The following is a 25,656-nucleotide window of genomic DNA, read 5'->3' as shown; positions in this document are numbered from 1 at the left end:
CGTTTTAAAAAGTAATATAGAAATACACTTTGATTTAATAGAAGATGTGACTTTAGCCAGGTTGGATATTGAAGTCATTATGAGACTAATTATTCTAGTAAATGAATTTTCTTTTTATTTTGGTTTTCGAGGGGAGTTTTATAGACAAATTTTTGGGTCACCTATGGGGGCTTCTCTTTCTCCTTTATTGGCAAATCTATTCATAGATGCCATTGAAACCTCCGCTATAAACAGTTTTAGAATCTCCCCTTGCTTCTGGGGTAGGTTCATGGATGATGTGGTGTGCGTTTGGAAACATGGTTTTGATTTCTTTTTTAAAGGGTATCTCTTTACTTACAGTTAGTTATTACAAGATACTAGTTAAAGTTCAGAAGAAGGCTGAAGTTGCAAGACACTATACTGAACAAAATCCGAAAACAGCAGCTGCGCTGGTTCGGCCATGTAAAGCGAATGAATCCCGAACGCCTGGCCAAGATCGCGCTTGAAGGGGCAACTGAAGGACTTCGACCACGGGGAAGACCACGCAAAAGTCGGATCAAAAACTTTGACCGATAACGCATTGCCCAACTATTCCAAATTGCACTTGACAGAACAACATATCGAACCCTAGTTCATCAGATTCTGGAAGGAGTTGCCCCAAGACGTCCCATGAGGATGTATTGGACTTAAGTAAGTACGTAAGTAAGTTACAGTTACTACAGTTACTATTTCATCCTATGATCTCTTAATGGTAAAGGAGGTGTGCTTCTCCCTTCTTCAATACCCGTTTTTACATTCAAGTTTAATGTTCGTAAGCGATGCTTCAAGAATGATAATCACTCTTGAAAAAATGCACCCATCCAAATATTTATTTGGAACGGAAGACTTAAATATCAAAACTAATTATAGGGGCATGATTTCCAGGGTATTCAAGGTAAGTTTTTCGAGCAAATCATATTTAAAGAAATAACCCCAATGCACACCAGTAAAGTGTTAATGCCCCTGGGAAACAAGTGTACTGTATATAACTGATACTGGAAAGCCCAAAACGCGATACTTCGAGTTTTTCGATATGCTAACTTCGATTGTGTGATTTTCATCGAAGTCGTTCGTCCATATGATTTTTTTCCCTTTTTAGAATGGGGACAAACTTCCTTTTTTTAGGTACCTTTTTGTGGGCAACTTTAAACTTATTGAATTTTATAAATTGGAATCATCATAAAAGGCGAATTCTTTTGATGCATATTGTTGTAAAAACTCCTTTTTAAGATTATTGGCTACTATTAGCACGAGTTGCTCTTTACCTACAGCTCGTGGCCACGAACTCCCCACCCCTCCTCATTTTGTGCCTTCAAGCATGTGAGTGTAATATTTTATGCTACAAAAAATGTTCTGCAATAACAGGGGAGCTATCACTCCGCAGCACCCTCATTCAGGTTTATCCAAATGTAGGGAGATTATAGACTAATTTCAATCCCTTAACCAGGCCTTCTTCTATATTTATCTGATGGCTTATTAAGTATTTATCTGATGGTACCCCAAATACAGTTAGAAAATTTGGGAATAACAATGTGATTACTTATCATGGTAGAATCTGCAACATCAAGCTTCTCCGCAATCTCAAGGCCTAACTAACCATCCTCGGCAGAATAAAAATGCTGTAGTGTAGTGCACTTTTATACGACAGAACAAAAGTGCAGTATATTAGATAGCAAAAACTTTAGATAGCTTTTAGGATGCATACAATGTATGGAAAGCACTCGTCTACCGACGATCGCCTTTGAAGGCCGGGTACATGGTTCTCGACCTAGAAGCCCTCTCCCCCAAAGAGATTGAAAGCAAGGTATCATCGCTTAACTTACCACGCCTTCTCCTCCTGACAGAGGATAGAAGTTCATACAGGCGTTACATCAATAGACTGGTGAAAGAAGAGGCCCCAAAACAACCTTCATGGACCGATGGGACTTAAGTCAAGTAATTTTTGAGTCATCAAGCCTCCCCGACCTCCCACAAGCACAATGACCTGCCAGTCCTCTGCCATAATAACTGATTCGCAATCACACATCATAATGCATAAACTTAAGAGATATTTTGTGAATCAACTCGGTTAAACGGAAGTTTAAAGTAAATGTCTGTATTAATTATTTAAAATAAATGAACTGCTTGACTCTTTAGGAATTAAGGCCCAACGGTGCCGCATTACTGCCTCTGAAACCGGTAAGCACCATATGTAGTATTTCGCTGATTTTAAATTGATTGGCTATCTCAGAATCTTCAATCGATAACAACTTCTCATTATATAGCTTTTCTGTAATTATAAATTGATTGACTATACCATAATTTTAAATCGATAACAACATCTACCTCTTTGGATCAAATTAATTAAAAAAAAACAAGTCTTTTTTAACTGAAAGGAAGGAACGACGTTAAAACTTAAAATGAACAGAAATTATTCCGTATATGAAAGAGGCTGTCCCCTCCTCAACGCCTCGCTCTTTACGCTAAAGTTTTTTTTATTGTTTAAAAAAAAGAGTTGTGAGAAAGTCAAACTTTAGCGTAAAGAGCGAGGCGTTGAGGAGGGGACAGCCCCCTTTATAAACGGAATAATTTCTGTTCATTTTAAGTTTTAACGTCGTTCCTTCCTTTCAGTTAAAAAAGACTTGTTTTTTTTTATTTAATTTTGAACGTTTTTGAATTAATGCAGGTTTTGCTTTTGGCTCACCATACATGAATAATTAAAACAAAATTTGGATATTAATTTTACTTTTATTTGGTGAAATGGCTTTCTCGAAACTTGTTTAATTTTATATACAAACTTTTTTATTAGTAATAAATATACGTAACTTACGAATTAACTTACGTAACGAACTTCTATAATCATAGATTTTGAATACGTATATTAGGGGGTTCGCCCCTAGTCAATACCTTGCTCTTTAAGCTAAAATTCGAATTTTTTTCCAATTCTTTAAAAATGACCCCTTAATCACAATCAGTTGATCAGTTGAAATCAGTTGAAAAACTTGTTGTTTTTTTTTACTTAATTCCTGATCTTTTTCTTTAATAATGCTGGGAAATCCAGCGCCCCCTTCATAGCAATGTCCCTTCCACCATGAAAACTTCCTTCATGGAAAGATCCTCCCATATAACCCCGACCCAACCACCTACCAGAAAAAATCCCCCCTGAAAACGTCTGTATACTTCCCAATAACCAATAATATATTTAAACATTGGGTAAAGTTCATAACTTTCAGCCCTCCCCCCGGGTACTTCGGGGGGTTAAGTCATCCTAAAAGACATTTTTATCATATTTTTGACCATGCTGAACAAAATGGCTATCTCAAAATTTTGATCGGGCGACTTTGGGAAAAAAAAGCGTGGGAGGGGGCCTAGTTGCCCTCCATTTTTATGGTCACTTAAAAAGGGTGCTAGAACTCTTAATTTCCGTTCCAATGAGCCTTCCCACGATATTCTAGGACGATTGGGTCAATACGATCACCCCTTGGGAAAAAAAATAAACCAAATAAACACGCATCCGTGATCTTTCTTCTGGCAAAAAATGCAAAATTCCACATTTTTGTAGATAGGTGCTTGAAACCTCTACAGTAGGATTCTCTGATACGCTGAATACGATGGTGTAATTTTCATTAAGGTTCTGTAACTTTTAGGGGGTCTTTCCCCCTTTTTTCTAAAATCAGCCAAATTTTCTCAGGCGCATAACTTTTGATGGGTAAGGCTAAACTAAAATTGATGAAACTTATATATTTGAAATCAGCATTAAAATTTGTTTCTTTTGATGGATCTATTGGTATGAAAATTTTGTTTTTTAGAGTTTCGGTTACCATTGAGCCGGGTGGCTCCTTACTTACAGGTCGTTACCACGAACTGTTTGATTATAGTTCATCGCCTCAGAATTGCTGAAACCACAACTTTGCTTGGAGGGAGAGGATTGAACTTTTGCATAGTATTGCCAATGGCCTACTAGTTACAATATGTAAGCTGAATATATAGTTTTTCGGTAATTCTAAATCGAGTGGCTGTCTCAAAATTTTCAACCAATAACAACTTCTCTCTCCTTGGATCAAAACTATAGTTCGGTGCTTCAAAATGGCTTAGAACGCAGCTTTACAGTGGTATAATCATTTTTGCTACTTAAAAAGGGCACTAAAACTTGTAAATTCTATTCACATGAGCCTTATCTTTATTTTTTAAGACTATGGCATAAATCTGATAACCCCCGGGAAAAAAAAACTAAACAAGTATTCACGCATCTGTGGTAAACACGATTCCTTCTCGAAAAAAAAATTGGAAACTCCACATTTCCGTAGATAGGAGCATGAAAAGTCTACAATAGGGCTTTCTGATATGCTGAATTTGATGGTGTAATTTGATTAAAATTGTTTGCCATTTTAGGGCTGTTCTCCCGTTCTCTTCATTCGAAAAACTGGCAAATATTCTCAGGTTCCTTTTTGTCTCAATTTTGAGGAATCTAGTTGAAACTTTCAGAGAGATTTTGTTGGGGTATGGGCAAGGGGACACAATTTAGTGTTCGGGGGAGGAGTAAAAAAATATCTGATCCTCACAAAAGAGCCTATGCTTAAATGTACACACAAGATTGTTTTTATTTATTGAGGCAATGTGGCGTGCTGTATGAAAGGCAATGTTGCTAGTTGAATTATGGCTCCAAAAGATTTGAAATTTTTTCAAGAAGTGATAATGAATGTTATACTTGTTTAGTTCACATACTTTACCAATTATCCGTCAAGCTAGATGTTTAATTCTTAACACCATCTGAATAGGAAGGCATGCTACTGTAACCCCTCCCCCTTCCCATTGTTTGAAGATCCGTTCAACTGCTACACATAGAAAAAGGATCTATCTATGGTCCAAATCACTCTCTCAAGATAATAACTAAATCATGGTTACAGCCCTAGCTGCAACCTAGTAAAGAGCGAAACACAGCCCATAGTAACCAAGAGTTGAAAAACGTAATTTGAAAAAGACTGCCTAGTGAAAAAAATTGTCATCTGATACTAAATCAGGAATGGTAACTATTGTTTTGGTTAATCTTAAAAGTAATAGTTGATTGCGAAAACAAACTTATGGTGAATTCGAAAAAGAGCCTGAAACCCCTTGGAAATAGTGTCAGATTGAAATAAAAAGTGCACCATTGGAATCAACATGGTCGAAAACCTGTAGTAGGACATTTATAGTCTTCCACCTAGAACACCAAAGAAAATCACTTTTTTTGCATGGGTAGCACTGATGTCTTCTTTTTTTCCAACATCAAACAGAGATGTTTAATGGCTCATTCAAACGGAAATTAAATTTGCTAGCATCTTTATTAAGTGACCAGAATGATTGGAGGGAAGCTAGCCCCCTCCCTAGAAGGCCCAATCTCCCAAAGTCTTCCAATAAAATTCTGAGATAACCATTTTGTTTAACATGTTTAAATATCCAATAAATATGGTTTTAATGATGATATTTCCCTCCATTGTCCCTGAAGGGCTATGGGTATCGCGCATATCGGTATCAGGCGCATTGGTATCACATGTATTTTATCGGGCATATTGGTGTATCGGTATCGGTCCGAGCCCAGGATTGCACAAAGCACCCATTCATGGAGGTCCAAGAAACTTCATGATGACTAGCTATAGGCCGGCTTAAGCAGTTTAATTTACGCTGGAGACGATGTGTTGATCCTCCTCCTGCACCGGCCTCCAACATCATTGCTCATCTCTATGCCAAAATAATTTCAATGATCTGAAGAACTTGAAAATTGGAACCTGGAATGTCACGCCGTTAAAAAATGAGTATCGTATCGACATTTTGACTGACGAACTCAGACGATTCGAACTGGATTTATTAGGAGTTTCAGAAACTCATATCACAGGGGTAGGAAGCATGAAATTAGGTAATATAGAATTTGTTTATTCAGGTAGGAAGGATGGGGTACATAGACAGGGAATAGGCTTGATGATGAATAAGGAAGCTGCTAAGTCTTGTTTAAGCTGGGAAGTTATAAATAATAGAATACTAAATCCTCAGTTAATGACTAGAAACTTCAGGTCAATACTTATAGTAGTAGATACCCCTGTACAACCAACAGACGGAAGTACTTGTGACTCAGATGACCTTTACTTACATTTACAGGAGTAAAAAGACAGGGTCCCAGGTAAAAATATGATGTTATTATTGGGAGATTTTAACGCCCAGGTTGGAAGAAATAGGGATAAATGGTATCCCAGCCTAGATAAATTTGGTGTAGGAAAAAAAAACATTAATGGATACTGACTTCTGCAGTTTTGTAGGAACAAAAATATAGGTATAATGAAATCAGTACTTGGTCACAAAACAGTTCATAAGTTAAAAGAGGATTCATGTGATGACAGGAGAGCAAGCTTTAGTGATTATGTTATGGAAAACCGGAGACTGACAGGATAGATACAAAATGTTAGGGTATATAGGAGGCCTGTTATTGATGTTAAAAATAGTGATCACCATCTAGTAGTGTCAAGGGTTAATTTAAAGCTGAAATATCGGAAGGGTAACTACCTCCCGGGAAGTTAAGATGTTGGTAGACTCCAGGATGAGAATTTAAGAGAAACTTTTCAGGAACAGTTGAATACTAAACTTGAGAGTTTAAAATTTGATAATGTGGAAGATAGTTGGAATAATTTTAGAAATATAATTTGTCAAGTTGCTGAAGGTGTATTAGGGAAGAAAGCTAGAAGTGCAGCTAAGAATATTAGTGATAAAGCTTTATGTTTAAAAGAAATGAGAAAAGACTTGTACAAGAACTAACTGAGTGACGGATTATATGGAAACAAAAGGAATGTAAAGAAAGTGGAGAAAACGTTAAAATATGAACTAAGGAGGTGTGAAGTGGAAGCCATGGATAAAATTGCCGAGGATCTGGAAGATGCAGCTAGACGGCATAATAGTAAAATATTGTACTGGCACGTCAACAAATTGAGAGGGAGTAGTCAATCCGGACTTGTCCCAGTTAAAGATAGGAATGGGGTCGCAAATAGCTATAAGGTAAACACTAAAGAGAGATGGGCCGAACATTTTGAGAACTTGCTTAACCGAGCTAGAGTTGCAGGAAAAAATATAGAGGAAAATGAAAAAGTTTGTGATACCTTGGATGTGAAGGAAGATTTGTTTGGTGAGGAGGAATTAGCAACAGTACTAAAAAGATTAAAGAATAGTAAGGCTCCAGGTGCTGATAGGGTGGTAAATGAGTTTCTTAAATATGGTGGCTCTGAGGTTAGAAATAAGTTACTGAAGATTATGAATATGATTTTTGAAAAAGGGGAAGGACCAAACGATTGTAGGAAAACGTTAATTAAGCCACTTTATAAGGAACTTAATAAATAACATTGCTGTTATTATTAAGCCATTTGTCTTATCTCTGCAGGTAGCCATTTCCTTAGTAATACGATACTTCTAAGACTAAGAGATGTCGTAAACAAATTTTAAAAAAAAGAGCAGTGCAGTTTTAGGACCGGTAGAGGATGTGTCGACCAGAATTTCAGTCATAGGCAAATAGTTGAGAAGTGTCTGAGTTTTCAAACAACTTGGTCCTCGGTTTTATAGATTATGAGGAAGCGTTCGACTCCGTTGATAGAATAGCTTTAGTGAAGATTTTATCCTTGTACGGTAAACCAGACAAATACATTAAAGTGATTAGTTCTTAGTAATAGAATAACACTGCTGCGGTTAAGGTAGGAACTGAGGTTAGCAGCTGGTTTTGTATTAAATCAGGAGTTAAGCAGGGATGTGTTCTATCCCCCTTTATATGGATTATTTTGATGGACTTTGTTTTAAGGAGCACAGGAAAGGCAATGGGAGACCACGGAATCAAATGGGGAGGAAAAAGTCTCCTGGACTTGGATTATGCTGATGATGTAAGCATCCTAGGTGAAAGTGTGAGCAAAATGAATGAAGTTTTAGAGGTTTTGAATAAGTGAAGAATAAGTTTGAATAAGTAAGGAATAAGTGAAGATGAAAAGGTGACGTTGGGTAATGAAAAGATTTATCAGGTGGGCAGCTTCACTTACCTTGGTAGTATTATTAGTAAAGATGGTGGGAGCAGTGAAGATGTTCAAAATAGAATAGCCAAGGCTCAGGGTGTTTTTTCACAGTTAAAAAAAGTCTGAAAGAATAGGAAGATAAGTCTGCAAACCAAGATTAGAATATTAGAGGCTACAGTGATGACAGTGGTCAAATATGGCTCTGAAGCATGGACGCTCCGCAAAGCGGATGAAGATTCGCTATATGTTTTCCAGAGAAATTGCTTAAGGATTGTTCTGGGTACCCGGCTGACTGACCGTATTTCAAACAATAGGCTATCCGAAAAATGTGTTTCAATACCGCTCTCTAGGGCTATAATGAAAGAAAGGTTGAGGTGGTTAGGGCATGTTGTGCGGATGAAGGATGACAGATTGCCGAAGATTGTTCTTTTAGGCCAACTATCTAGGGCTAAACGGAAACCAGGTCGTCGCCGTCTGGGGCGAGAGGACGGCATTAAGGAAAATATAAATGAAGTGAGAATTTTGTTAGTGGTCTTAAAGAAGAAGACTTTGAACAGACTTGGGTAGAGGAGAAGCTTTCGTAGCTAGATTAACCTCAGTTGACTTGGTGCTGCAGTGAGCTGTTAGTAGTAGAAGAAGTAGTAGTAGAAAGTAAAATTTTATCACGAAAAGAAATTTATGGTGATTTCGAAGAAAAGCCTGAAACCCCTCGAAAATGGCGTCAGATCAAAATGAAAAATGTACCATTGGAATAAGCATGGTCAAAACCTTCAAAGGGGGACATTACAGTCCCCATCCTTGAACAACAAGGAAAATGACTTTTGTGCATGGGTAGCACTGATCTGTCTCACTTTTTTTCGTTACTTTTTTATAGCAGAGCTAGGAGGTGACCAGAAGATCATAGAAAGATCTGTAATAGCTCATTTGAACATAAAATAAAGTTCCTAGTGCCTATTTTAAGTAACCAAAAAGATTGGAGGGCAACTAGCCCCCCACCCTGAAGGCCCTCTCCCCCCCCCCCAAAGCTATCCAATCAAAATTTTGAGATAGCCATTTTGTTCAAAATAATTCAAAGGTCCAATATCTATGGTTTTGGTGATAATATGACCCTCCATAGTCTCTGGGGAAAGGGATGTATCGGTATCCGACATATCGATATCACGCGTATCGGTATGAGCATATTATTATTGGGCGTATTGGTATCGCAGGTATCTTAGACAGATTTTTAATAGCTCATATAAAATATATTCTTCATATATACGTCCTTTTTATAAATTCCACCATCAGCAAGTTCCGAATGGCACTAAAAACGGCACTTTTGGTGCCATGTCTCAAGTGGAAAAGCTGAGGCTAGTGGGCTACCATAACTTTTTAGAGTGACATTTAATGGCTCATTTGAAAGCTTTTGCTCATATCTCAGTGATATTTATCAATTCTACCATCCGTAAGTGTGACATAGCACTAAAAACAGAACTTTTGGTGTCACTTCTTAAGTAGAAAAGCTTGGAAGTATAAAATGATATCATCATTGTAATAATTATGGTCCAAAACCCTGAAATAGAGGTTTGCAAGAAAATCTCTCGCATGTTCCTCCTCCAAGCCCCCTTAATAAGCTACGCAATTAAGGTAAAAGCACCAATATATCACATTCTATTATTAGAGGCGTAGCTCTTTTAGTTCAGCGTTGGACTTCAAACTAGAGTGTGTTGCGTTCGATTCCTGCTTGTTTTTTGTTTTGTTTTTTAAATCACGGTTTTGTCCCAATTTCAATCACGGTGACGCACTCATTTTCAATAAGTTTTACTTTTCTTATTTTTTTCATTCATTTTTCGTTTTCAATCAGTCAAGGGAAAGTATTTTGTCAAGTATTTTGTTTCAAAACGGAATAGAGGCCATCCAGCTCATGGTTTGCAACGACATTCTTAGTAGATCACTAAAACCATACCCCAACGAATGGCATAATTTTTTCAAAATCCTGTTGGGGGGGGGGGGTCAAAGTTGGAGCCAATTTTTCCAAATCAACTGAAAATGACAGCAAAAACTGAAAAACGAGCAATATAGTAATAAAAACGGTAAAGATGTACTAAAGATAACTGGCCAGTTTCAGTGGATACTTGAATTATGCAGCCTTATCTTAGTTTTGACAACATTTTTGGAGAAACTAAATTCAAGCTGGGGAAGGTAAAGGGTCTGGGGGAAATTGAGGCCTGGGAGGGGCAGTTGCCCCCTCTGCCCCATAGAAAATTACGCCCCTGGCCCCAACCCCTTGTCACTTAGTGGTTGGAGAAGTGTAGACATGTTCCGGAGCCACTCAAAGTTGTACATTAAAAGAAGGATTTCTTATTGTTATACTTACTTATTCAAATTATTTACTTAACAGTTCCATCGTAATATTCTCTCCATACACAAGATTATGCATCCAAAGAGGAAGAAAAACAAATGAAAACAGTTTTGTAGAAGAATTTGGGTAATTCTTCCCAAAATGTTTGACATGAAAGCACTTAGTTTATAATACCATTTATCGTACCTACGCAAGAAATGATCTTTTTTGAAATTTGGATTCATTTCTAAGTAATGACTGACTTTTCTATTTTGGGACAGGTCAAATAACTCCCTAAGCCTAAAGGCACATTTCTGTTGAGCTAGCAAAATTAGCCAAAAATATATCTGGATATGCAAAGCTGTCCGCTTAGTTAACCTTTTTTTGTGTCAAAGCTACTCGCCAGGAGCTACTTTCTTAAGTGCTACTAATTTTTTTTTTAAACAAAGAATTTAAGATCTATTTCTTTTTTTAATTTTTTTTTTATACAAAAAGAAACGATACTTTGTTTTGATTTTTTTTCTCTCTGAACTTATTTTTTATTTTTCAAACAGTTCGTGGTAACGAACTGTAAGTAAGGAGCGACCCGGCTCAATGGTAACCGAAACTCTAAAAAACGGAATTTTGATACCAATAGACACATCAAAAGAATCAGATTTTAATTCTGATTTCAAATATATAAGTTTCATTAAGTTTAATCTTACCCATCAAAAGTTACGTGCCTGAGAAAATTTGGCTGATTTTCGAAAAAAGGGGGAAAGACCCCCTAACAGGTGTAGAACCTTAATGAAAATCACACCATCATATTCAGCGTATCAGACAACCCTACAGTAGAGGTTTCAAACTCCTATCTACAAAAATGTGGAATTTTCCATTTTCTGCCAGAAGAAAGATCACGGATGCGTTTTTATTTGTTTGTTTGTTTGTTTTTTTTTGTTTTTTTTGTTTTTTTTCACAGAGGTGTTCTTTTCGACCCAGTCGTTCTATAATGTAATGATAGGGCTCATTGGAATGAAAATTAAAAGTTATAGTTCCTTTTTCAGGCGACCAAAAAATGGAGGGTAACTAGGCACACTCCCACGCTCATTTTTTTCCCAAAGTCACCCGATCAAAATTTTGAGATAGCCATTCTGTTCAGCATGGTCAAAAATATGATAAAAATGTCTTTTAGGATGACTTGATCCCCCAAAGTCCCCAGGGGGAGGGCTGAAAGTTATGAACTTTACTCAATGTTAACATATAGTATTGGTTATTGGGAAGTATACAGACTTTTTCAGAGGAGATTTTTTCTGGTAGGTGGGGGAAGGAGAGGGTGGGGGGCTATATGGAAGGATCTTGCCATGAAGGAGGTTTTCAGGGGGGAAGGGACATTGCTATGAAGGGGGCGCCAGATTTCCCAGCATTATTAAAGAGAAAGATCAGGAATTAAATAAAAAAAAACAAGTTTTTCAACTGATCAACTGATTGTGATTAAGAGGTCATTTTTAAAGAACTGGAAAAAAAAATTCGAACTATAGTTTAAAGAGCAGGGTATTGACTAGGGGGCGAACCCCCTAATATACGTGTTAAAAATTTATGAATATAGAAGTTCGTTACGTAAGTTAATTCTAAGTTACGTATATTTATTACTAATAAAAACGTTCGTAAATAAAATTAAACAAGTTTCGAGAAAGCCATTTAACCAAATATAATATGCAAATTTTGTTTTAATTATTCATGTACGGTGAGCCAAAATCAAAACCTGCATTAATTCGAAAACGTTCAAAAATTAAATAAAAAAAACAAGTTTTTTAACTGAAAGTAAGGAACGACGTTAAAACTTAAAACGAACAGAAATTATTCCGTATATGAAGGGGGCTGTCCCCTCCTCAACGCCTCGCTCTTTACGCTAAATTTTTACTTTATCAAAACTCAATTTTTTTAAAAAAATAAAAAAATTTTTCGTAAAGATCGAGGCGTTGTGGAGGGGACAGCCCCCTTAATATAAGGAAAAATTTATTTTAGTTTTTATTTTTAACGTCGTTCCTTACTTTCAGTTAAAAAAACTTGTTTTTTTTATTTAATTTACAGAAAGAAACGACACTATGTTTTGATTGATTTTTTTTTCGCTCTTAACTTATTTTTTCCTTCAAATCTTGTACGGCTTCTTCGTTCAGCTCCTTAATAAGGATTGAGATGCCTTACATCCCCTAGATTGGAGGTGATTAGAAATTATATATATAAAAAGAGTAAGTTTTAAACTGAAACTAAGGAGCATCATTAAAACTTAAAACGAACAGAAATTATTCCGTATAAATAAGAAAGATCATGGCAGTATTGTTTCTACATTAAATTTTATTAAAAAACGACGAAAGATTAATTTAAAAAAAAGAAGGTTTTTCTGAGGGAAGTAAAGAGCGAAGTTGAAACTTAAAACGAACAAAAATTATTACTTTACAGCCTATTTAATACATGTCAATAAAATTAGCGCAAGTAAATCAACTGGTGATATTTCCCTATGTTTGTATGATTACAGAAAACTAGCGCTTTACTGAAAACACTAGCTCAGTTCACAACATTCACAATGAGCTTAGTTCAATGATTGACTGTCGTTTTGGATCTGAAAAGGATATTTCATGATTATTTTGTAGACAATTTCAAAGTGAAGTAATCTTGATAGTATTAACACTAGAGACTCACTTTAGAATTTGTATCAGAACTTGGAATTTAACTGTATACTGAAAGCTATTGATATCACAGCTCCTGTAAGACAATTAAAAGCGTTATAGATTAGTTTGTTGTTGTGAGGCTACGTTCTTTCTTTTGACTCCTAAATCAATATTGTTGTTTTTTATACTTGTCTTTTGTGTTTTCAGTAAAGTGCTAGGTTACTGTAATCCTACAAACACGGGGAAATATCACCAGTTGATTTATTTGCGCTAGTCTTATTGATATTTGTTAAATAGGCTGTGAAGTAATAATTTTTGTTCGTTTTAATTTTAAACTTCGCTCTTTACTTCCCTTGGAAAAACTTCGTTTTTTTTAAATTAATATAGACCCAAAATCATGTCTTTTTTATTATTTTTAACCCACAACCCGAACAAGTATCCTTCCCAGCTAAGGATTGAACTTGTTTACTTACGCCTATTCTCTGTATTGAGATTGAAATGGGAAATAAAATCTAATACCTGTTTAGTCTCCATACTTTCCTAATTATTCGTCAAGTTGATTGCCTAACTCTTGACACCTGCTTAATAGTGGGGCACGTTACTACCCCCCATGGCTTGAATAGCCCTCCATCTGCTGCACATAGAAAAGTGAGCTGTCAATCGAGAGAAAATTCTATTGCATGTCTAAAAATGACCGGCCATAAGAGCAATCGCCCCATCTGTCAGAGATAGCGTAAGGTTTATGGCATTTACTGTATTATTAATTGGGTCTAATTTGCTAAAGCATTGACTTCTTTATTACAATGAGATCATAGAAGGGGGCTGCAGTTTTTACTCAAAAGTGTTTTATCGCTATTTTTCTGTTCTGGTTAAGATTTTTAAGAAGTGAGAGAAAGACGATTTGGTTTTAGTTTTATTGACAAAATATGTGGGTTCTCGGCAAAGAGCTGTCTCTCAGCAGTAAAATCGTCAAAACCACTAAGAAGGAGATGCTATATTTTTTAGGATGTTCATATCTTTTTCTTTTATTTAATCGGGGTTGATAAGTCCATACAACTTAAAGAAAGCAGTTTTACCATCCTTTTGTCGGTTATATATAAGTAATTGACTTACCTTCTATAATCATAAAAAAAATCGAAAGATTATTCCGAGGAGTTGGGGCCGATATTAGAAAAAAAAATTTCTAGCTTCTATTATTTTTTTACTTATTGGCTTTGACCGTACACATTTTTACACGATTTACATATTTGAAAGAGTTAGGTAGCCGTTTAATCTGCCACCATAAGCGTTTAATAACAGTAACTTCGAAGGTATTAGGTAATTTTAGGCGTAGGCGTGTTCTCAATATGTATAATGAAGGGAGAGAAAATATATTTTTACTTTATATAAATTTATGACGGTAATGATTTATGTTATCATGACGGTAATGATTATGACGAACAAAATTATGACGGTAATGATTATTATATTTGGAAGAATATTAAATGTGGGATCAAATTGTGCATTCCTTTTTTTCTGCTATCTGATTTCCGTATGTCAAGATAAATTTTCTAAAAAACTTAACAGACATGTCATCTTTTGGGTGATTATTTATATATTTTTTTACTTTACTATTTATTTAATTTAAAGCAGAAAGTATTGGGTTGTAGCGCAACAATTATGCACATGCAATTGACTTACCTTTGACAGAAAAAAAAGGTTCAGTTTTAGATGTCAGGTTTTCTCATTGGGAAGTTTAGCCTCGGTACTTTTCTACAATAGGTCAGCTTTTTTTTACTCTGGAAAAAGTTGAATCAACTTCTTTCTGAGCGTCCCAAATAGTCTACAAAAGTTAGCAGGATAATCATGCTATGTTGTGTATAACATTACTAGGTGCCCCAAATGTAAGGGTGGGGGGGGATAATTTTTTATATTTAAAGAAAAAGAAATGAAAATTGGGTTTTCCAAAACCAATAGAGGTCGGTAACAATTTTTTTTCGGTGAAAATATCGAACAAACGTGTTTTCAAAATGAAGGGGGGGGGGACATTGGCCTTTATTAGAGTATTGTTAATTGCCTACCAGTTTTTAATGATTTTGCTTTTTGTTTCATTTTAGCGGGCTTTCCAAGAATAAAAATAAAATTTATTATTAATTTTTTTAATTTTTTATTAATTAATAAAAAATAAAATTTTGGAAGAATAGGAAGATAATTCTGCAAACCAAGATTAGGATATTGGAAGCTACAGTGATGACAGTGGTCAAATATGGTTCTGAGGCATGGGCACTCCGAAAACGGATGAAATTTTTCTAGATATTTTCCGAAGAAATGGCCAGGGCACGTTCAGCGGATGAAGGATGACAGATTGCAGAAGATTATCCTTTTCGGCCAACCGTCTAGGGCTAAACGGAAAACAGGTCATCCACGGTTGGGGTGGGAGGAAGTCGTAAGGAAAGATTGAAGGGAAATGGGAATTTCTTGAGAGTGTAAAGAGGGAGGCTTTGAATAGAGTGAGATGGAAGAGAAGTGTGCGTAGCTGTGTTGGCCTCAGGTGGCTTGATGCTGCGGTGAGTTGTTAAATGTAGCTAGTAGTAGTAGTATTTAAAAGTGACTCAATTTATATACGGGTTTTCCAAAAGAAAATGTAACTTAATTTTGTCTATAAACTACTTACCTATACTATGAGTAGGAATAAACTTTGCTATTCCTTAATAGTGAACAAAACACAATTTCTAACATTAAGATTTAATAACTATTAAAAACATAATTTTGAAACCAAAAGCCTTAATTTGTGTGTAACTCCGGTTAGGCACCAAGTTCATAATATGTGAACATATCTGTAATTCTTACTCCACTGCTGCGAATCTCAAAAAAAAAAATATTATAATCGTCTCCTTTGTCCATAAATTTCCGCTATATCTCCATTACAGTAAAGTTCACTCTGTTGATTAACCTTCGGAAAAGGACTCTAACCAGGCTACTCTTTTCAAAAACCATAACTCCATACAAATTCAGTGATGCGTAACTTGGGGTCATATAGCGAGAATAATACGATATTTCCCGGGAAAATTCTATTATTCCCCTTATTCTTCAATGATTGAATGACCTAGTCAACCCTAGCCAAGAGTAATAAGGTAAAAATCGAATTACTCCACATATTACATTAATAACTACACCTTCAAGCTATGGAAGAAATAAAAAGTTCGAAATGGGAGAATATATCAACCAGTGAAGATTCTTATTCAGCTTTCAGATCAAATATGTAAGCAGACTTCGAAAAGTATGAATGGTAGAGATTTTACTAAAAATTGTTTATTCTTTTTACCAAACCTGATTACGTCATATCAAATCTCATTTATCTAAAGACGAGGTCCAAATCTCTATCAACTTTGGTGAAAGTATTTTCTATTTCCACTGTCGTTTTCGTTGGTACCTTCTCCTGGGTAATACTTTCGTAAATTATTTTTAATGCATTTTGCTTTATTTTAGCCTTGTCATTTTTTTTTAAGCTTGCAACAAACCAATATTAGATTAAATAAGTTATGTCTAATTAAATTTGGAATGAAATCATACCAGGGTTACAAACTTTTGGGCCAAAAAAAGGACTCTTTAAAGAGCAACAGACTCTTTAAAGAGTAACATAACAATACGGGATTTACCCTCTAGAACTAAAATAGAAGAATGAGAAATCTGTGTGAGTCCGGCTAGGCAAAAGCAATTTCATATAAATATGATATACTATGATATGCCACCTACTTAATATTCTTCTAATGTGTTTTTTCGACGCTCAATGCTAATGAAATATATCAAAGCATGATAAAAATATAATACTTTCGAAAAAAATTTGGGCAATATATGTGCACATTAGGAGTAGTGTTAAGTACAATTATCTGCATATTTTGTAGTAAGAATGGTTTTATAACTTCACACTGTCCAATACTCTAACCCCATCCCACCCCTAATGTGCAAATATATAGCCCAAATCAGATATTTTTCATCTCAGAAAGTTTGGCATTCTTAACCTTGTTTCAGCTGAAATCACACTAGAGTTCTACATCCCCCATAGCTGGAGAGTGTTTATCATAGCTTGAGAATCCGTAAAGGTTACAATCTTTCAAACCAAGAAGTTTTTTCATTACTTGAGATCAAACTTTTCACTAGATTAAATAGCATAAGCCCCTTTAAACCCTCATTAAATTTTTTTTTCAGTTTTATGTATTTTAATGAGCCTTAATTTTTTAATGTTTTGACATGTTATATTTTTTTGACGAACTTGATAAAATGACGGTTTTAAACAAGTGTCAATGAATGAATGCAAGTTATTCATCCTGTCAGTTAATTTTGCATCCTTTGACAAGTTTTAAGCGTATTGTTTTTCTATAACTTTTTCTTATGCTTTGTGCTATTTTTGACCTCCAAAATATTAATTCGGCCCTTTGGGGCTTGTGATAGCGAGTTTTTATATTTTATATTATCATATTTCACTAAATCTTTTAGCCATTGTTTATTTTTCAGCCGTAAATGAAATTATGAACATACATAAAAATGAACATGAACATAAAAATGAACCTACATTTTTTAACGAAGGTTGGCATCTGTTTATATGTAGTCTAATTTGTCATATATTAATGACAATATTCTTCACTTTACCTCCAACATAAGAAGAAAACCTCACCCCCTTTGCCTTGAGACCCCCGTTTACGGATATTCATGAGTTCCCTCCAATATTAAATACGAGTTTTAAAACAGCCCTAATATCAAGTTTTAAAACAGCCCTAATATCATTACTTCAAGGAAGTTCAACCAGGACTCCTTGAAGTAATGATATTAGGGCTGTTTTAAAATTTTTTAAACAGTTCTAATGATTGAATTTCAATGTAAGTTTCTTTTATAGTGTTTTTATTCTCTTCGTCTGTTTTGCTGAGGACGGCCCTTGGATATAGGGTCGAAATATTCATTTAAAGTTGCGTTCCACTGTCTTGTATAAAAAATTTCCCTGTTGTTTTTCTTATTTGTTTATGAAGAAGAAGAAACGATGAGAAAAAGAAGAAGAAGAGGAAGAAAAAGGAAAGGTGAAAAGGCGAAAAGGAGAAGATAAAGAAGAACAAAAGATGAAAAGAAGAACAAGAAGAAAAAGTAAGAAGATGAAGAAAAGGATAGAAAAGGAAGGAGAGGCGAAATCTCAAGTAACGAGAAAAACTTCCTGGCTTGAAAGATTATAACTTCTATGCATCCTCAATCTATGATAAACACTATCCATCTATGGGGGATGTAGAATTATAGCACGATCTCGGCTGAAACAAGGTGAAGAATGATAAACTTTCTGCTAAAAAGACCTTAAGGTGCTTGTATGATAAACCCCTATTACTCTAGTTGTTCATCCATTGACGCATTGCAGAACCAGTTTTTTCGTTAGTTTCTTTCAGCTTAGCGTGTTACAAGACAAAGAGAAGTGACAGAATAGATGAAAAATATCCGATTTGGGCTATATATTTACAAATTAGGGGTAGGGCTAGAGTATTTCATTAGGATTGAGCGTCAGAAAAACATATTAGAAGAACATTATGGCCGTCTCGGGCTAAACGAAAAGCAAGTCGTGCACGGCTGGGGTAGGAGGATGTCGTAATGAAAGATTTAAGGGAAATGGGAACTTCTTGGAAAAGCAGGTTTTCCCGAGTTGGAGTGAAATGATGTCGTACGGAAAGATTTAAGGGAAATGGGAACTTATTGGGTGGGTGTAAAGAGAGAGGGTTTGAATAGATTGGGAAGGAGGGGGAGTGTGCGTAACTGTGTTTACTTAAGGCAGCTTGGTGTTGCAGTGAGTTACTAGTAGTAGTATTTCACTTTCCGTTTCTTGTTTTGTAATTTTAGTATGGAGCTTCATGGAGAAATCTAATGCTGTAATTCAAAAGGAGACGCAAATTACAAATTTAACTGGATAGCAAATAAACTAAGAAACACGCTTAGGGCTCTTTTATTACTACTAACAAAAATTTGTTTGAAAGTAGATTTTTTTTTTTTTTTTTTACTTAGCCTTTAAGATGAGACCAACGCAACTTTCCTATTAAAAACTCAAATTTCAGCTGCTCAGCTGTGTTTTAGAATAAGGGAAAACATACTTTGTGTTTTAGAATAAGGGACGACATACTTGTTTTAGAATAAGGGACAACATACTTTGGAAAATTTACAAGCTCCTTATCATCTTGATGTCAAAATAAGTTATAAGAACCTAAATTGGACAAACGGAACAAGTAAACCTATTTTAACTGGTTGGGTTGTCAGCACCGTTTTGACAAAGGTATCACATACCTAAAATCAAAATAACGGAGTATTTTTAGGCTAACAATCTGGTTTTGACATATTGCGCTCTAAATTTCTTTATCGACATATCTAATAAACTAGTTTCACAGTTTTGAAGTTGTCAAATTAATACCTTTTCCTAATTCTTTGATATAGAGCCCTATTCCGTGGTTAGTATTCCGTAAATAAGGGTGAAACAATTAATTTAAATAGTTTATTATCAAATAAACATCGGTTAATCCGGAAAACATTTATAATAATCAAAACAATGAAAACGCTTATGATATGCTGCATACGAAAACTCAAATAATATAATATCTGTTTCACTAATATGTATTTTCTTACACCACTCTGCATACTCCCCTATAACTTGTAAAAAAAAAACTTCTACTGGTGATATAGGAAACGAATGGAAGAAACCCCCATGCTGTAATGGTTGTTTAGGGCTTTTTAAAAAGAAAGGGGTTTTTGACATAATCTTTAAAAAAATTTCGAAACGTGTTACACATCCGTAATAAACCATTTCCAAAGTTTTTTTTTTCTTATACAATCCATTATTAATCATTTCAGTCGGAAATTGTTATGGATGCATTAGACCTTCAAGCTACGAGGAGAGATGATAGTAAATTTCGCCGAACGAAAAGTAACAAACAATGATATATCGCTGGGTATATCTTATTGAAAGCGAATTTTTCTTTAGTTTTCCTAGCAGAGTTATTTTGGGTACCTAGTTTAGTTGGATGTGAGAAAAAGATTTTAATCATTGTAAATACAATTTCTACGGCCGGGAAATAATTTTTCTTGACTCGTAGCAGAAATGACCCAAGTATTTGCCCGTATGAAGACTTTCTTCTCACCGGTGGGCATGAAATCAAGCCACCACTGCAAAACTGGAATTTCGTCAGAATTTAGCTTCAGAAGGTGCTTGGTTAAGCAGCAGCAAAGTATTGAAAAAACTTGTCATATATGCATCACACCGCTATGACGGTCATTTATAGCAGCCACAGAGACCAGGACCGTATCCTGGATTTTTTTTTTGGGGGGGGGGGTTCTAGAAAAACCTCAAAGAACGCAGGGAAAAAATGATTTTATAATCATTTTTATTACGTTTTTACGAGTCAAATACCTATTTCGGGGGGGGGGGCAAAACCTTAACACCCCCCCCCTGTATATGGGCTTGATAGAGACAGAGGATATGATACGTGTATCTACGGCAGCTTCGAGTGATTTGTTCTATATATTTCAAAATTATTTACTAAATGTGCAAAAAATACGCCAAAATATGCCAAAAAATAGAAAATTTTTATCCAAAAATTTTATCCCACAAAACCTGTAACTATATCTTTTCAATTCGCAAGAGAAAAGAGGTAATAACAGTAACATACTAAGCGTAGAACTTTCATACTAAGACAAAACTACATTGATCTTTCGAATATATTTTGATTGTTTTTTATAACTAGATAACGTTCAGAAGACTAGCGAAAAAAAAAACACTCTAGTTTGATATAGATCAGATATGACTAGCCTCATCGATATATCCAACCAGTGTTACCAAATTTCTGGTCAGGACAGTGCAGCCGTAAAAGCAAAATGGCACCAAAAGCACCAGTTTTCGACTATATAAAATACGCTGATATAAAGAAGTTAATGTGTAACTGCTTCGAAAAGTCTACAAGTGATGAATGTGACCCATCTGGCAACACTGTATCCAACAATACTAAATCAATGGGCATGGGAAACTGGCATCAATATCCCATACTCTTTGAAATAAACTTTAAAACAAAATCAGCCACACAGTTGTCTTGAAGTTGACGGAAACGGGTAGTTACAGTTGATTGGCAGAGCCGAGTAGAGAGATCCAGAATGCATGAAACTTCCCATTCCTGCAAAACAAAACAAATTAGTGCAATCACTATTTAAAATATAACTTCTCAGTTGACAGGATATAAACTAAAGCATAGACAAATATTAACCTTTATTCAACTAAATAAAATTTTTCACTAAAACTTTGACTCCACTACTCTGACTCCAGAGTCCTGTTTTAAAGCTTCATTTAACTAGATTATATTAGTTATAACCGACTCCAGACATTTTCAATAAACTGACTCCAACTGTATTCAGCAAAATTTCCTAAAACTCCGACTCCAGCTTCACAGTCTTGTATTGTACACACTGATGATTTGCTTTTAACCTTTATGTTTCTTTTGAAATTTTTAATTTTGCGACAAGCCTACAGCAGTATCTATCACCGAAAGAACAAGATGCTTAAGAATCAATGAATTCATTAGAATCAGATGTGTCCATTTACCGATCCAGAACTATGATATTACCACCAATTTTTGTATTTTTTGAGAATCATCTAAACTTGTCCTAAAGAATAGGAAAAATTCCTTTTTTCAAAGATTGTCGATTAATTTCAGATCTGTTTGTCAATTAAAAACGCGCAAAGCGAATTTAAAAATTTAATTCAGTAGATGGATAAAGCTGAATTGGGACTATCGAATAAAAACAAAGTTGTCATCCTACTTTGAAACATTGAAACTCTAGGGCAGCAGAAAACTGAGGAAGTACTTTGTTGGAAGAGCTTGCCCTTTAATTAAATACTGAAAAAGGTGAATATTCAGCCTTGATGAAAATTATTGAAATAGCTACAATAACTTTGGGTACTCCTTAGTTAAGTTGGCCCTGATACTGCGGTGGTTTTGTATTAGGTGGATTTCACACTACATGTGTTTCTTTTTTCTTAAGTGGTTAAGTTGCATTACGTCAGACATAATCTTTCTCACTTAAACAAGTTCTTTCACGCCAGGCTAACGTAAAACCCCACAAAACCATTACATGGATCCTCTACAATTTTCACAATCATCATAAGCAAACTATTGAAAAATTAAAAAATGTTAATTAGGGGTCGAGATTCCGAATAAACACAGAAGAAAAAATATTACCACCAAGCCACCGCAGTAGAGGAACCAGCTTAACTGAGGAGGAACCACAATTAAGATAGCTAGTTCAACAATTTGGGTAACGCGATATATATTCACTATTTTTAGTCTTTTAAATTATTAAATAGTCTTTTAAATTATTCCCTTGTTGATGCTAAGAGTAAATTATGACCTGGTTCGGCTAAAATTACCTCAAATCATCTTCGATATTCCCACAAGGCTTTACCTAGACTTTACTCAACGTATTTGTTATCATTCGATTGTTTTTTATCAGATTCGACCCCGTGTTTAATTTTCAAGATATGCAAAATATGATAGTTTTAGATTTTTTCTTATTAGCACCGGCGTTACTTAGAGGGGGGGGGGGTGTAAATTTAAGAGGAAATTTATTTTTCGGATCTGAGGTGGGGATAAATTATCATTTTTTCTTAATATTAGTGAATGGAGATGCAAAAAAGACATTTGTAAATGAAACCCCCCAAAGAAGGTATTTTCAAAATCTAGGGGATGGTAAAAAAAATAAGAAGGGGGAAAGCAGATCCCTCCCCTCAAAATTCCGCCACTGGTTACAAGCAGTCATTGATTTTGCAGAGTTAGTGCAATTGCTCATAAGATTGGTGCTAATGATAATTTGATGTTTAATAAAATCGGATTCGTATTTTAAAATTCCTTGACGGTAAGTCCTTATCATCCTCTTGTTCATCAGTTTTGATGCATTTGCTTTTGCAGTTTTGTCGTGGAAAATATTGATTCATTCACTTTATTGTTCTTTCTTTGATCTACTTCACTTCTTTCATTTATACAGCGAGTCATAAATGACTTATCACTGTTGATACAAATGCAAAAAAAGAAAAACAGAAAAGTGAGAGGGTGCTAGAAATAAAGAGCCGAGTGCATTTTTTTTGTCTTTCAAACTTTTTGTGAAAGAGAGTAAAGAAAAAAAATTGAAATGGAAAACAGTCCACTTTTCATCCGGTTAATTTTAATGTTATTTTGGTAAAGGGACCTCAAAAACAGGGTATCCCTCCCTTGACGTGTTCAACACTGACCTAGCTCCTGTTGAACGTTTCAGATGATTTCCTTCGGATGTCAAAACTGAAACAAAAAACATCATATACGAGGATATTTAGAATTTTGACCAATGAGTTTTCCCAGGCCATTTTTAGATTTTTCTCGTCACAACGAATTTCTTTTGCAGTAGAGACATGAATCACCATTCCTGTTTGTGATTAAATAAAAAAAACAAGTTTTTTTAACTGAAAGTAAGGAACGACGTTAAAACTTAAAATGAACAGAAATTATTCCGTATATGAAGGGGGCTGTCCCCTCCTCAACGCCTCGCTCTTTACGCTAAAGTTTTTTTACTGTTTAAAAAAATAGAGTTGTGAGAAAGTCAAACTTTAGCGTAAAGAGCGAGGAGTTGAGGAGGGGACAGCCCCCTTCATATACGGAATAATTTCTGTTCGATTTAAGTTTTAACGTCGTTCCTTACTTTCAGTTAAAAAAACTTGTTTTTTTATTTAATTTTTGAACGTTTTTGAATTAATGCAGGTTTTAATTTTGGCTCACCGCACATGAATAATTAAAACAAAATTTGTATATTATATTTGGTTAAATGGCTTTCTCGAAACTTGTTTAATTTTATTTACGAACGTTTTTATTAGTAATAAATATACGTAACTTAAAATTAACTTACGTAACGAACTTCTATATTCATAAATTTTTAACACGTATATTAGGGGGTTCGCCCCCTAGTCAATACCCTGCTCTTTAAACTATAGTTCGAATTTTTTTCCAGTTCTTTAAAAATGACATCTTAATCACAATCAGTTGATCAGTTGAAAAACTTGTTTTTTTTTATTTAATTCCTGATCTTTTTCTTTAATAATGCTGGGAAATCCGGAGCCCCCTTCATAGCAATGTCCCTTCCCCCATGAAAACTTCCTTCATGGAAAGATCCTTCCATATAGCCCCCGACCCTCTCCTTCCCCCACCTACCAGAAAAAATCTCCTCTGAAAAAGTCTGTATACTTCCCAATAACCAATACTATATGTTAACATTGAGTAAAGTTCATAACTTTCAGCCCACCCCCTGGGGACTTTGGGGGCATCAAGTCATCCTAAAAGACATTTTTATCATATTTTCGACCATACTGAACAAAATGCTATCTCAAAATTTTGATCGGGTGACTTTGGGAAACAAATGAGCGTGGGAAGGGGCCTAGTTGCCCTCCATTTTTTTGGTCACTTAAAAAGGGCACTAGAACTTTTAATTTCCGTTCCAATGAGCCCTCCCACGATATTCTAGGACCACTGGGTCGATACGATCACCCCTGGGAAAAAAAACAAACAAAAAAACAAATAAACACGCATCCGTGATCTTTCTTCTGGCAAAAAATGCAAAATTCCACATTTTTGTAGATAGGACCTTGAAACCTCTACAGTAGGGTTCTCTGATACGCTGAATATGATGGCTTTGATTTTCATTAAAGTTCTATAATTTTTACGGGGTCTTTCTCCCTTTTTTCGAACATCAGCCAAATTTTATCGGGCACGTAACTTTTGATGGGTAAGATTAAACTTAATGAACCTTATATATTTGAAATCAAAAGTAAAATCTGATTCTTTTGATGTATCTATTGGTATCAAAATCCCGTTTTTTAGAGTTTCGGTTACCATTGAGCCGGGTCGCTCCTTACTTACAGTTCGTTACCATGAACTGTTTGAAATTGGTAAGAAATATAACGAAAGAAGTTTGACTTGAATAAACAACATACATACCATGATCGCATTGACGAGACAGACAGAAAATTTATGATCGACAACGCGTTCTACAGTTTGCCACAATAACTTATTATCCAGGACAGATCGTAAATGGTTATAAATCCAATATAACCCAACTAAACTTGTAGCATAAATTTCAACGTTAGCAAAATATTCTGGCACAGAGATCCCTTGGGAATCGGGGCCCAGAGATTTGACTTATATCTCCACTCTCAACGGCCCTGGAAATACGTAAAATAAAAACTACAATATTGTGTTCTGAGTTAAAAGGTGGCCTACCCCTATAATTGGTCAATAATCAGTTTTAAATGTTTTCTTTATAGTTACTCAGGGCCGGATATAAAGCTTTGACACTTTTAGGCCCAAGCGTTTTTGCCGCTCCGTTTTTGTGAGGTTTTCGGGGAAATCCCCGAAAATTCTGCAATAGTGGAAACAATGAAAATAACGCAAATAATGAGTAATGAAAACCAAAGGTAATGAAAGACAGAGGTGAAACCAAACTCTCAACTGGCATGCTTGGGAGACTATAAGTGGCAGTTTATAAGTGGCTACGGAATTCCTGTGTTGTTTTAATATCACTTTTCTGTGAATAGGCAGCGTGACGGCGAAGGCGTACCTGGCACTTCGACGATAAATCACATCAGTCCAGTTTTTGTTCAGATTAAAAAATC

General features: G+C 35.3%; 1 protein-coding gene across 1 annotated transcript in view; it reads right to left on the bottom strand.

Annotated features, from left to right (window-relative positions):
- Window positions 1-19,488: 19,488 nt before the first annotated feature.
- The window catches only part of LOC148952662 (transcription factor unc-3-like), a 53,018-nt gene continuing 46,850 nt past the window's right edge, over window positions 19,489-25,656 (bottom strand). The window contains 1 exon segment of the mRNA XM_089087348.1: window positions 19,489-21,142. Coding sequence (XP_088943474.1) covers window positions 21,045-21,142 — 98 coding nt within the window. The 3' untranslated portion in view covers window positions 19,489-21,044.

The sequence above is a fragment of the Artemia sp. Qi Xiang Cuo genome, chromosome 4 (genome assembly GCF_049724085.1).
Source record: "Artemia sp. Qi Xiang Cuo chromosome 4, ASM4972408v1, whole genome shotgun sequence".
In the NCBI taxonomy this organism is placed as follows: Eukaryota; Metazoa; Arthropoda; class Branchiopoda; order Anostraca; family Artemiidae; genus Artemia; species Artemia sp. Qi Xiang Cuo.
The sequence above is the reverse complement of the archived record's forward strand: the minus strand, read 5'-3'. Positions and strand labels throughout refer to the sequence as shown.